The sequence below is a fragment of the Colobus angolensis genome, unplaced genomic scaffold, assembly GCF_000951035.1.
Source record: "Colobus angolensis palliatus isolate OR3802 unplaced genomic scaffold, Cang.pa_1.0 Scaffold13, whole genome shotgun sequence".
In the NCBI taxonomy this organism is placed as follows: Eukaryota; Metazoa; Chordata; class Mammalia; order Primates; family Cercopithecidae; genus Colobus; species Colobus angolensis.
Window position 1 is genome coordinate 9867137 of NW_012114252.1, and position 12424 is coordinate 9879560.

At 48.3% G+C, this 12424-nt stretch overlaps 1 protein-coding gene across 2 annotated transcripts in view; it reads left to right on the forward strand.

The window, feature by feature from the left end:
• The window catches only part of UBAC2 (UBA domain containing 2), a 183841-nt gene extending 174198 nt beyond the window's left edge, over positions 1-9643 (forward strand). The window contains exon 9 of one of the 2 annotated variants that reach the window (XM_011933826.1): positions 8439-9643. In XM_011933826.1, coding sequence (XP_011789216.1) covers positions 8439-8546 — 108 coding nt within the window. In that variant the 3' untranslated portion in view covers positions 8547-9643. The remainder of the gene's footprint in view (positions 1-8438) is intronic. The other variant, XM_011933827.1, reaches the window with a different exon arrangement.
• Positions 9644-12424: the final 2781 nt, after the last annotated feature.

Sequence of the window (12424 nt, forward strand, 5' to 3'; positions counted from 1 at the left end):
TGGTGTCCTCTGAGTGGCCTCATCTCTGCTCCTCACCTCTGGAAGTCAGGTTTCCTGTTACAGAAAGCAGGCTCTGGATGTTACATTTGGGGAATGTTAGTGTCTAGAAATAAGAAATAAATAGATGTGGAAGACAGGAAAGCATAGCATGCTGGAGGTGAACCCAGCTAGAGCTGGCTTCTCAATGAGGTTAGAGGAAGGAATCATTTCGATGTAGGGGCTAGAAACCAAGCTGCACTCTAATCTGATATTTTGTGGTGAGGATTTTTAGGCAGAAACTTCCTGTGATGCCTGCGCAGGAGGAAGGTACTGACTGTGCTCTGAGATGGAGAGGGAATGTTGAAAGAATACCGTTTTAGAAAATTTCTTTGGGACATTTTTAAAATTTTCCAGACCAATGACCGCAAGCCCATCAAGCCAAGGCTGACGGAGTTGCAGCATGCTGCGCCGCGCCTCGCCTCGCCTCGCCATTGCCTCCACTCACGCCAGAACAGGTGTCTGTCCTAGCACGGTCTTTTCCAGAGTCTTATTGTCCTCCCAGCATTCTCATTTTGTCCTCCACATGTTTATTGGTCACTTTTGATCTTCACATTCAGCCTTCTCTAACTGGTGCTGGGCACGGGTGTGTCAGGCTCTGTGTTGGGAGGAAGCAAGCCAGACCTAGTGCCCGCCCTCAGGGAGCTCATCATCTGTGAGGGAGACCACATCAATGCAAGGCCCTAACCCAGTACCCAACTCATGCAAGTACCTAGTGCCAGTCCTTAGAGCAGAGGAGACCGTCTGTAAATATTCATTCCTGTACTTGAACAACTTGACATCAGGAGATTTTACATTGAAACTTTCTCTTCCTGTGGATGTTAGATCGGATCAGGTGCTGGTGGTGAGTTCTGATGCTTCTCATCCCAGTAGCTGAACTACAAAGACAGGAAGCAGCATGCAGAGAAAATGAAATAGTTCAGGGTTTCAATGTGAGTTAATGTGTGTTGTGGCTAAAATATGGTGCTTTCGATAGGGAGAGAGATGGGCTGACCATCTATAAATACCATTATTTATATAGTCATCAGAGTTGTGTATTTGCTAAACTTTATAAATACATAAAGTGTTTCCAGGAGTCACTAGAACAACACAGACTTTTTGTTAGAATGTTATGCTCACCATTTAAAAAGATTGCTCCTGTCTTTTTGACTTCACTAGGGCACACCACACACCTGACCCTGCTGCCCTCCATAGGATAATAGTGGTCCTGAGAGGTCATGTTTATTGAGGGCTTGTCATGTGCCCATCACTATTCTGGGCTTCTCACATGCATCCCTCTCATCTCCCAAACTGCGAGGAAACAGAGAGCCAGAGCCTGGTCCCCTGCATGTGGTCACACGGGGCCAACTCCAGAGCTGGGGTCCCCCTGCCACCCAGCACTGGAGGCAGATCTGAGACAGCATACGGCCTCCCCTGCATTTTTATTTAACAGAAACATGAACCTGGTTTTCTGTCCCTACAATTGAGTACCCCTTATCCAAAATGCATGCTGCTCTAGTCCTTCAGTAAGCCCATCACACATTTTCACCGTGTCGTCTGTAGACACTTTTTCTGCAGTGTTAACATCATCTCCATCATCACTGTTGTCACAATCACCTTGACTCAGAACCATCTCAGCTATTTCACCATGGGTCAATTGATGAACAGCTGGAGCCCCCTTATCGATGTTAAAAACTTCAATATCTGGCTCACGCCTGTAATTTCAGCATGTTGGGAGGCCGAAGTGGGCAGATCACTTGAGGTCAAGAGTTCAAGACCAGCCTGGCCAACATAGTAAAACACAAAAACACAAAAATTAGCCGGTCATGGTGGCGCATGCCTGTAGTCCCAGCTACTTGGGAGGCTGAAGCAGGAGAATGGCTTGAACCCAGGAGGTGGAGGTTGCAGTGAGCCGATACCACGCCACTGCACTCTAACCTGGGTGACCCAGTGAGACTGTGTCTCAAAAATAAAATAAAACTTCAACATCCACGTCTTCCAGCTTACTGACAGACTCCAAAGGTACATCATTTTATCCTCACTTGACATGTGGAATCCTTCAAAGTCACCACCTCGTTCATCATCATCACTGAACATAGCAGAGGCCAGAGATTGTGCCAGGCTTGCATAGCTGTGTTTTGAGTCACTGTGTTGATTGCATTGGCAACAGCACGTATGGCATCCTTCACACTAAACACCTCTTGAAAATCTTCGTACCCATTCATTGCTGCGCATGTTGTTCAAGAAGGTACTTTTATATTTATCCTTCGTTGATCTAAGAATACCTTGGCCACAGGGCTGAATGAATGAAGTCACATTTGGGGAAAAGTACATGGCATAAACATTATTTTTGATGAGCATTTCAGCTGGAGGATGAACGGAAAAGTTGTCAAGGAATAACAAAATGTTTCAGTCATCATGCAGCCCAGCTTCCCTCCAGTGAGCACAAGCCACAGGTCCAAAATGTTTGTGAGGCCAATCAGAAAAGATACCCCTAGTTAAACATGACTTTTTGTTAACATAATGATGGTCTGGTAAGAAATTCACTCCTTGAAAACAGCAAGGACACAAGCTTTTGCCTGTCATGCAAGTTTACGCTTATACATGCCTCTGCGTTAGCACATCCCAGCAGAGTTGTTCTGCCCTTGGTGTCTTCAGTTCCTGGAGGGGCTGTCTCATCACCTGTAGTTTGTGTCTTTCTGGAACAATAAACCAAAACAGTGATTCCATCAGCATTATAGACTTGTTCTGGCATCAGATTTTCGTCAGCAATGACCTTGGCAAACTCAACAGTGAATTTCTTTGCTGCTTCATGATGCTTTATCACCACAGTAAAAAATTTAGTTCCGTGTTTTTTCTTAAATTTCTGCAGCCAACATGTTGAATATTCATAGTTCCCTTTCATTTTCGATTCATCCTGATAGATCCTTGCTTGTTTCCTGACCCACATAGCATTAAGTGGCAGGTGTTCACTGCAACACCAAGGGATTCATCCTCAGTACATGATCAGGATCTTCATTTTTAGCTTTATGCAGTGTTCCTCTATTTTTCATTAATTTCTGTTTATCACTTTAGCACAGAACTTCGACAGTTTATCCTTCTGTTTCTTTAGGTCCTATCTGGTGGTCACTCCAACTCCATACTCTCCTGTAAGACATTTTACACTCACACTGCTCTCCACTTTCTCCAACAGCTTGACTTTCTATGCTATAGAGAAACATAAATCTTTTTCTTATCACTGTTACCCAGAAGGGTATCTGCAGGCCTTTTAGATATTTTAACAACATTTTTATAACACAGAGCAGAAAGTAAGCAAAAAAACACAGTGAGTGATGCACGTGGGTTTTGGCCCCATGCAGGGCGTTGTGGGGAACCTGCCCACTGGCATGTGCTTGTGTGGGGGAATCGGGGCACGTGCAGAAAAGGCACGTCACAGCTGAAGGAGGGTGAGAGGGTCTCTTTTCCCTTGGAGACACTGAATAAACTACGTGTTGTGGCCTGCGTTTTGACTGCAGCCCATCACATGAGGTCAGGTGTGGAACTTTTTCCATTTGTACCGCCATGTTGGTACTCAAAAAGTTTCAAATTCTGGAGCATTTTCGATTTTGAATTTTCAGATTAGGAATGCTTAACATATGTTTTGCTTACCTGACTGCACATCTGCACAGGCCTCGATTTCATCTTTCTGTAATTTGAGCACAGGAGTTGATGCTTCACATGCTAAATGAGCTTTCCCAGGAGAGACTGTAATGAGATGGGCAGGGATTGGGTGTGCTGGGCTTCTCTAAGCAGATGAATAGTAAGAGCCAGCAGTAATAGTGTCTGCCAAAGAGCCCTGTAGACAACTGTTCTTGTGTTGCTACTTTTTACTCCAGTTCTTACTGTCTATATTGTGAACCACTGAAACTACATAGAGAAAGGACAGCAGGGGCCACTTGGCTAACTTGCAGGGCTGCGAGCACTGCACCGCAGCCCTCCACTGGGGAGTATTGGGTAAGCACCCATCGGAACACCTATCCCCTGACCCTCGTCGTCCTTGCTGGCTGGTTGTCGTCGCATACCCAAGCCGAAGCATGCAATTTCAGTTTGCCATGAATGTTTAGTTTTGGACACTAGAGGACACTTTCAGGTACCATTTCTTAGCATAATTGTTTATTCTTTTTAAAGAACTGTGCTAACATTATTGCTACTTAGCAGTTGTTTTTAATCTGGTGAAAATACAGGTCAGTGGGCAATGAAAGTTCTCCTATCACACTTGTCTTCTCACCCATAAAAATTGCATAAAGCTCTGAAGCCAGCTTTGGCTAAAGGAACATGATCCACCCCTCAGAGGATGAAGAGCAAACCTGCTGCAAGCTTGTGACAGCAGGCACTCTCTTCTGCCGAGACCTGTGAAAAGCCGGTCTTAGTTGTCAAAGCCAGCACCATGGCACATGTTGTTCATGTCTGAGAGAGAATGAACTCAGAAGGAAATCTCGTGTACGTGGAAAACTTTTGTTCTTGCTCTAGGATGTCACCTACATGACTTACAGCCCAGCCCAGCCATCCCAGACCTAAGGACTTCTTCCCTCTCCAGGGCAGGGCCTGCGTGCAGTCCGTGCTGCTCTCCTGTCTTGGTGGCCTGTGTGCAGCCAGCCCATTATCAGCATCCTCTGGATTCCAAGCCAGATGCATCATCAGTGGAGGGAGAGCTCAAGTGCCAGGTGGAGCTGTGGCCTAAGGTCACACTTCATCACTCCAGATTATGAATCGTGATTTACCAAATCTCCAAGTTGCTGAGTGTGGACAGCAGATGGATTTGTTTCTGCTGGCTGGGTGCAAAGAAGCAGCCAGTCCTCAGCTGTGCTTGAAGTACTACAGGTAGTAGTAAAGGTAGCTTTTCCAAGCCATTTAAATAAATGTCATTAAGAGTGGCCAAGTTGTTTGGAGGCCATGGCATCATGGTGGTGGATAACAGGTGGAAGGAAGGCAGGCCACCTCCCATCTGGCCTGAGTTACCTCCACCAGTGACAGTGGTCGTTAACTGGAAGTAACTGGAGGAAACATCATACAGGTTATTTCAACCCAAGATTGGAAAGACCACCTTGATCAGAGAGAGTTTTCCTTCCACGTGATACATATCCAACCTGAGTCCTCCAGCCCCTCTCCCTGTGCAACCTGGTGGAGGCTTGAGAAAGCACTTAGCTTGAAAATGTTCCTAAGGAAAAGGAAAGTGTGAATTCTGAGAACCGAATGGCAGAATTGAAGTTTCACGTCTGGCAAAAGCCAGAACAGATTATTATCAAATAGATGATTTGTGAACATTGAAAAGAGAGCTGTGGCCTAGGACACCAAACCAATGCCGTTGGCAAGATGTCACCAAGACCTTTGACAATATCTCGTCAGCTTATGAGAGATGTTGGTGACATGCAGAATGGATAATGATAGTGCAATAAAGTGGGTTTGAAACTGATTGAAAATGTTCATTAACCCCTTGAACACAGAGTTCTGGACTGTTTGACCTGACCTGTTTGACATTTTCATCAATAATAACTTGAACGAAGTTGTAGAGGTTTACTAATCAAATTTAGGCATGATGCAAGTTTGAGGGAGATGATTAACAGCAGATAACAAAACTAGAATTGAAAAGAATTGATTTTGGTTGGCTGGAAAATGATCAGATGGAATTTAACGGAGATACGTACAGTCCTAGACTTCAAAGGTCGGGTAGGATTTGAGAGACCGGACTCGAGAGCATTTTATGTGAAAATTCCTGAGTGCTTTCAGCAGGCCCAGCTTAACTGGCCACACCAGTGACGCGGCTCCTTACACAAGAGTGTGCACAGACACACACACACATGCACACTCCTCATGCATTCCTCTGCTCTCATTGAAGCTAAGGGCCAGACTGTCGGAGGGCAGCAGCCCCACTGCTCATTGCCCCGGTGAGACAACACCTATGGTGTCACACTTAGTTCTGGGCACGGTGTTCTGAGATGGTGTGCACAAATGCGAGGGGACTGGGCTGAAAGGAACTGTATCCTGAAACACAGGAATGAGCAAAGGCAGCCACGGCCCTCATGCTGGGAGTTCACAGCGGTGGGGAGAAGCTATTGCCCCACAGACACAGCTGCAGGGAGCCCAGGACAGAAGGCAGTGGGACCATGAGGACTTCACTCTGGGAGCCTTCTAGTCTGGGAGACATGGGAAAGGGCAGGGGCCCCAAGACTCACCAGGGGAAGAGGAGTCAGCAGGCTCAGGGCAGAGGGCAGAGACGGCAACAGGCAGAACAAGCCGCGCTGCCCACAGGCCAGGGTGGGGGCCGAGAAAAGCCAGTGGGTTGAGGGAGGAAGGAGAGGGCTGTCACCCGCAAAGCGCTTTATGTAGGAAAAGAGAATAGGGTTGTTCTCGATTACTTCATAGGGCAAAATCAAGAGCTGTGGTGTTGTGCGAATGGCAGCTCATGAGAGGCAGAACACCAGGGTGGCAGCATTCTCAGCCACCTGGCAGCAAGGCCAGGGCACTCAGCCACAGCTGATGTGCATATGATGCATGAGGAGTGTGCATGTGTGTGTGTGTCTGTGCACACTCTTGTGTAAGGAGCCGCATCACTGGTGTGGCCAGTTAAGCTGGGCCTGCTGAAAGCACTCAGGAATTTTCACATAAAATGCTCTCGAGTCCGGTCTCTCAAATCCTACCCGACCTTTGAAGTCTAGGACTGTACGTATCTCCGTTAAATTCCATCTGATCATTTTCCAGCCAACCAAAATCAATTCTTTTCTAGTTTTGTTATCTATTGTTTTGTCAGCTACACCACTCTCTCCTCTGGCGGGAAAACAAACTAGAAGGTTTCTGCCTTCGCTGTACGCTGTCCACCAGCCCCGGGCAGCTGAGCGTGAGTCACCCGAGGGTACCATAGTGTCCCAGGTGCTGGGCCTCTTGCTGCCCCGAGACAACCCTCACCACCACAAGGCATGTAGAGGACACCTAGCAGCCCTTCGTAGCTTCCTAGCCAGGGCTGTGCGTCTGTCCCTGTGCTAAGGGTTGAAAGCAACGTTCCAGGAAGGAGCACACTCAGTGCGTGCGTTTGTAAGCCTAGTCCTCACCCACTGAATGGTCCCATGACATGGGCAGCAACCTCTGTTTGGAAAAGCCCTGGCTGGACTCCAGCTTCTGAGCAGTGTCCACTGTGTGTCCCTGTTTGCCCTCAGCTCTTTCCTAAGGCTTTGGGGGAGGAGGGGTCTGGGCCTGCGTGGTCACTGGGGGGTTCCCTCCCCCACCTGCCTCTCTCCTGGCTGCACCTTCTTCCTCACCTTGCTGGGTCCTTGGGTTAATTTTGCGCAGAATATCCAGAGTTAGCCACTAGGCTGCGGGTGAAATGGGATGGAGAGGAAGAACAGCAGGCTTTCTGGAGACACATGCCCGTCCCTTCCTCCAGCTACCCCATGCCATAGTCCCCACTCACACACCCCGAGTCCCCTGAGCAGGGGACGGGGTGGCAATACTGGGCCCCTTCTCTTTCCACCATGTAACACTAAGTAGCTCGCTCTCTTTCGGAAAAAAAAATTGGAAACTCTGACTAAGTCCTCAGGTGAACCCACAAAAGCCTCTTTAATGCACAAGTGACTGAAAAACTCAACATGTACAAGACTGTTGACTTTTACGAGATGTTACTGCAAGTGCAGTTTATTTTAATATAAGTACAAAAAACGTATTCCTGTGGCAGTCTGGGGCCATGAATATTTTTGTAATACATTAATTGGGAAAAAAGGTTGCAAATAAGCTTTAGTAACACTGCCGATTTCGATACTGGAGACTGCCTGTAGAGAAAAGTACAGGAAATCTCCATATGCACAGAAGGATTTGTGGTCAAAAACAATGCACGCCTGCTCCCCCTGCTTCTGGTGGCTTTCGCTACCTCCTTCCCTCGGTTGTTACCCCAGGCTCAGCCCCACTTTGCTGCCTGTGTAAGCCCCAGGCTGCGAGCAGGACAGCTGTTAACAGTAGTCCGAGCACTCAAGGCAGGCAGTTCTGTGGCAGTGGCACCAGAAGTGTGATGCCGGGGCTGAGCGTGTGTCACCATCATAGGGAATCACATTTGACGCTGAGGTGTGTGGCCTGGCAGTGAGCCCGGGCAGCTCATGCTGACCTGCTCCCAAGGCCTGGTCCCACTAGGCCACTTGACCCTCAGAAACCCTATGTCTTCGTCTGTAGAATGAGGGTTACATGCAAGAATGCATGTATATCAGCTACCCCTAGTAAACATTGAAAAATTTGTACCTGGTATAATTTTTAAGTATCAGATTCCATATTGAAATGAAAATGGTTTTTTTGTAAACAGTTTTGACCTTTGCCACAAGGCTCACCTGAGGAACATTTGGGGCCCAGGGATAAGCAGCAGGGTCGTCAGCGCCCTCAGGTTTCTGGGTTTTGTCTGCCTGCAGGTCGCCCGGCTCATGGAGATGGGATTTTCCAGAGGTGATGCTTTGGAAGCCCTGAGAGCTTCAAACAATGACCTCAATGTCGCCACCAACTTCCTGCTGCAGCACTGATAGTCCCGGGCCAACAATGGGACCGGACCGGCCACCGAGTGACAGTGCGTGGTCCCCACCATCAGATCAGCCCGGGGACCGAGCACCTCTGGTGCTGATGTTCTTGTGGGAAGAGGGAGGTTCCACCGCACCCCTGCCTTCAACCCCAAGACTGTTGCCGTTATAGTATGGAAATAAGTTTGCCATTACATTAGCATGTATTTTCTACCTATATTTTTTATTGGGCATTTTCCCTAGGTTGGAGAGTCATCACTCGTTTTGAATGTGTTTAAAATGCATTAAAATGGAAGATTTCTGCAGGCAGTCGAGTGGCACTCCAGATGGGGAATTGCTGTAACCCTCTTACTGTAACGTGTCATCTCCTACGTTGTGATGGGGAGGGGGGGGATGTTTTTTCACAAAGAACATGTCAGATCCTTCTTCATGGACTTTCTTAGTTACTGTTTCTTCTCTCAAACTTGTTTTCAAATCTCTTGGGAGTGAGGGAGAAACAGGGAGCTGAATCCTCCCCCGAGCTGTTCCAGGTCAGGGGACTCCTCAGTACCTTCTCCTCTATCTAGTAACAAAGAATGGTGATAACCATGCACTGGTTCAAGGTTCTGGAGTTCTCCATGAAACTTGGGTTAATTTTGCTCAGAATAGCCAGAGTTAGCCACTAGGCTGCAGGTGAAATGGGATGGAGAAGAACAGCAGGCTCTCTGGAGCCACATGGGCTGACTAGGGCACTCTGTGGCTGGCCTGGCACGGGCTCAGCCTGGGAAGAGGAGAAACGATCCCTTGCCTGCCCCGTCCCTGCAGCAGGGCTAGCTGCCTGGCCCTCTCGGCTTGTAGCCAGTCAGCCCCTCTGGCAGCAGGTTCTCCTCAGGGCTTGGGTCTTGAACCTGTGGCAGCAGGAGGCAGGGCAGACTGTGGAGGACGGGATGCAGGTCTGGGAGAGGGAAGGCAGGGGTGGACCGCCCTGAGCATGAAAAGACCCAAAGCAAGTTGACTCTTGCAATGTGCAACTGTTATGTTCTGCAAAATGAGCAACGATGTATCAAATTGATGCAAATTTAGATGTTGATACTTACAATAAAGTTTTTAATGTGTTTTACTCTTCAGTATTTTTCTATCAGACTTGTACAAATAAAGCCCTGTTCCAGGCTGTGCATTTACCAGTCAACCAGGTCCTCCGCACTGCTCGTCCGTCTTCAGAAGACTGAGTGCTTGTTTGAAGTGAGGGAAGCGCTTTGGTTCCTGTAAGTAGCACTGCCCGCAGAACCCCCGGTCAGTGGCATTAGCTGTGGAAACCTGGAAGCTCGGTCTCACTGAGGCTGCCTGGGGCCACTGAGCTGCTCAGAAATGGGGGTCAAGGTGACTTTCTTGGAGCCCAGCTGGTCCCACGCACAAGCCCCTCCTTGAATCTGAGTTGCGCCACCTCAGGTTGAAAGGAACGACTGACGGTGGTGGAGACGTCCCTGACCTCATTCACTAACCAGGCCTCATTCAGCACCTCCTGAGAGTGCTGAGCAAAGCCATGTGGGTCTGACCTCTGAGGCAAACCAAAATCCACTCTCTGTGTTCCCCGTGCAAAGGGGCACAAGCAGAGAACAACCAAAAATACCCCCCCTCCTGCATGCCACCCCTTCACACAGCACCTACCCAAGTAAAACCAAACCAGAGGCAAAGGTCTCCCTTGGGGGCTGGGGGGCAACAACTAGCCCCTTTGCAAGTAGCTAATTAAGAGGCCTCAGTTCACACCTGCCAGCTGTTCTTGAGTGTTTGCTAATCAGGATTCCCTTGGGAATGAGACTGTATTTTGGAGACCTTTGTCCTGCCCACAGGAACCTTAGTGACCCTTTATGTCGGTTGTTCAGAGAGTAGAGGATTGAGGACCTAAATCGTGGCAGAGCTGGGAGACAACTACAGGCTTGGTTTGTTCTCTTTAGTTCTTTGAGCCTCTTTCCCAGTTCCTCGCAGCTGCCAAGTCCTCACCTTTGCAGTGGTGGCCCGTGATTCTCCATCCTTGTCATGCAACTGCCAGGCCACTCTCCCTCCATCACCACCTTCTGGACAGTCACACACACACACACATGTCTACCTTTTCACGCTTGGTCATGTTTTCTGTCTTACTGGGGTTCGCGTAGCTCACCCACTCTTGCTTCCTGCAAATATTGACACAAAAGCATTGACACAGGCATTCCCGGCAGAAGTTTGAATACCTCAGAGCTCCCCCACCTCTTGTCAAGACACTGGGACTCTTTTCAGACTGATGGCACCCGCGAGGAAGACCTGTGCAGCCATGCCAACCAGAGGAGGGCGCCAGTGAGCCGCTTGACTCGGCTTCCTAAGGTGTAGAAAAGGTTTAGCCTTTGGATTTTGTGCACACGGTAACAGATTGGGCTTAATTTTCGGGTGAACAGATTATAGATTGTGAAATGAGAAAAGGAGGGAAGATTGTCCGTAGTGACCCCTGCTCCTGACATTAAGGAAAGCCTGCCTATGAAGTTCCAAATCATAAACCTAGAGTGAGTTTGGGTTAGAAAGGTGGAGATGTTAGGGAAATTGAGTACAAAATTGTGAACACACTCCAGTGTCATTTAGAATATTCTGTGAGTCCCTGAGTTTATGTTCCTACAGTTGTTCTTAAGTAGAAATGGAAGTGTCTAAACCATAGACTTAAGAATTCTATCTTAACCTGAGAGCTTACCTGATATTTAATTTGTGAGAGTCAGGAGTAGTTTCTTCACTTCCAAGTTCCCCTAACCAATAGCCAGTAGCATTTTTGTAAAGGGGTGAACCAAGAATGCCAAAATGGGCTTTCCAGCTCAGACTAGAATTCCAGCTCTAAGACTGAAATCTTACACGCGATGAAAATTGCCAGAAGCATGTGAATTTATAACCTGCCTATACAGCCCTGTCTGATGGAGAAACAACCCCACCAGCTACATTTTAACCATGCCACGAATAGGCTTGGGATTCAGGTAGAAGGGATGGGGAAGTGGTCACTGGATGTTGGAAATCAGTCTGAACAGAGGCGGGGACTAGAGAGCCAAATCACAAGTCCTGCTCTCGGGATAATGGAGTGAATCAGGGAATTAGGAGAGAGGAGGGCTGAGGATGGAACCCTGAGGAAGAGGCAGAGTGGCGGCAGGAGGATCAGGAGAGGGCAGCTAAAGTGGGGACGTGGGAGAGTCAAGGGTTGGGGGCGCTACTGTTGGGAAGGGCAAGGGCAAGGGCCGAGTGGTGGTGGCTTCCAGAGGAAATGTAAGGACCGGTGAGAAAGTGGAGGTGGGGCACAGGCTCAACGAGGACACTTGGCAGGGGGAAGGGGAGAGCCAGGGATAGAGACCATGAGATCCAGGCCCAGAATGGAGTGCACTCAGGAGCCACAAAGCGGGGCACCACAGGAACCAGGAGCATGCTTCGTTTAGTCACCTGGACCTAGAGGAAGGAGAAGATGAAGGGCAAAATGAGGAGCGAAGGCGAGGAAACTCCTGTCCTGGAGTCTTTAGCTCCCTAATAGAGGAGGGCCTGGGGGCTAACAGAGCGGACGGACATCTGCAAATGAGAGAAGCACGAAGGATCTACATTGGCCAGAAACAATGGCTTTGGCCTCTTTTTAATTTAATTTAATTTAATTTAATTTAATTTAATTTTTATTTTTATTTTGAGACACAGTTTCACTCTGTTGCCCAGGTTGGAGTGCAGTGGCGCCATCTTGGCTTACTACAACCTCTCCTCCCAGGTTCAAGCAATTTTCCTGCCTCAGCCTTCCAAGTAGCTGGGATTATAAGCACACACCACTACACCCAGCTAATTTTCGTATTTTAAGTAGAAAAGAGATTTCGCCATGTTGGCCAGGCTGGTCTCGAACTGCTGACCTCAGGTGATCCGCC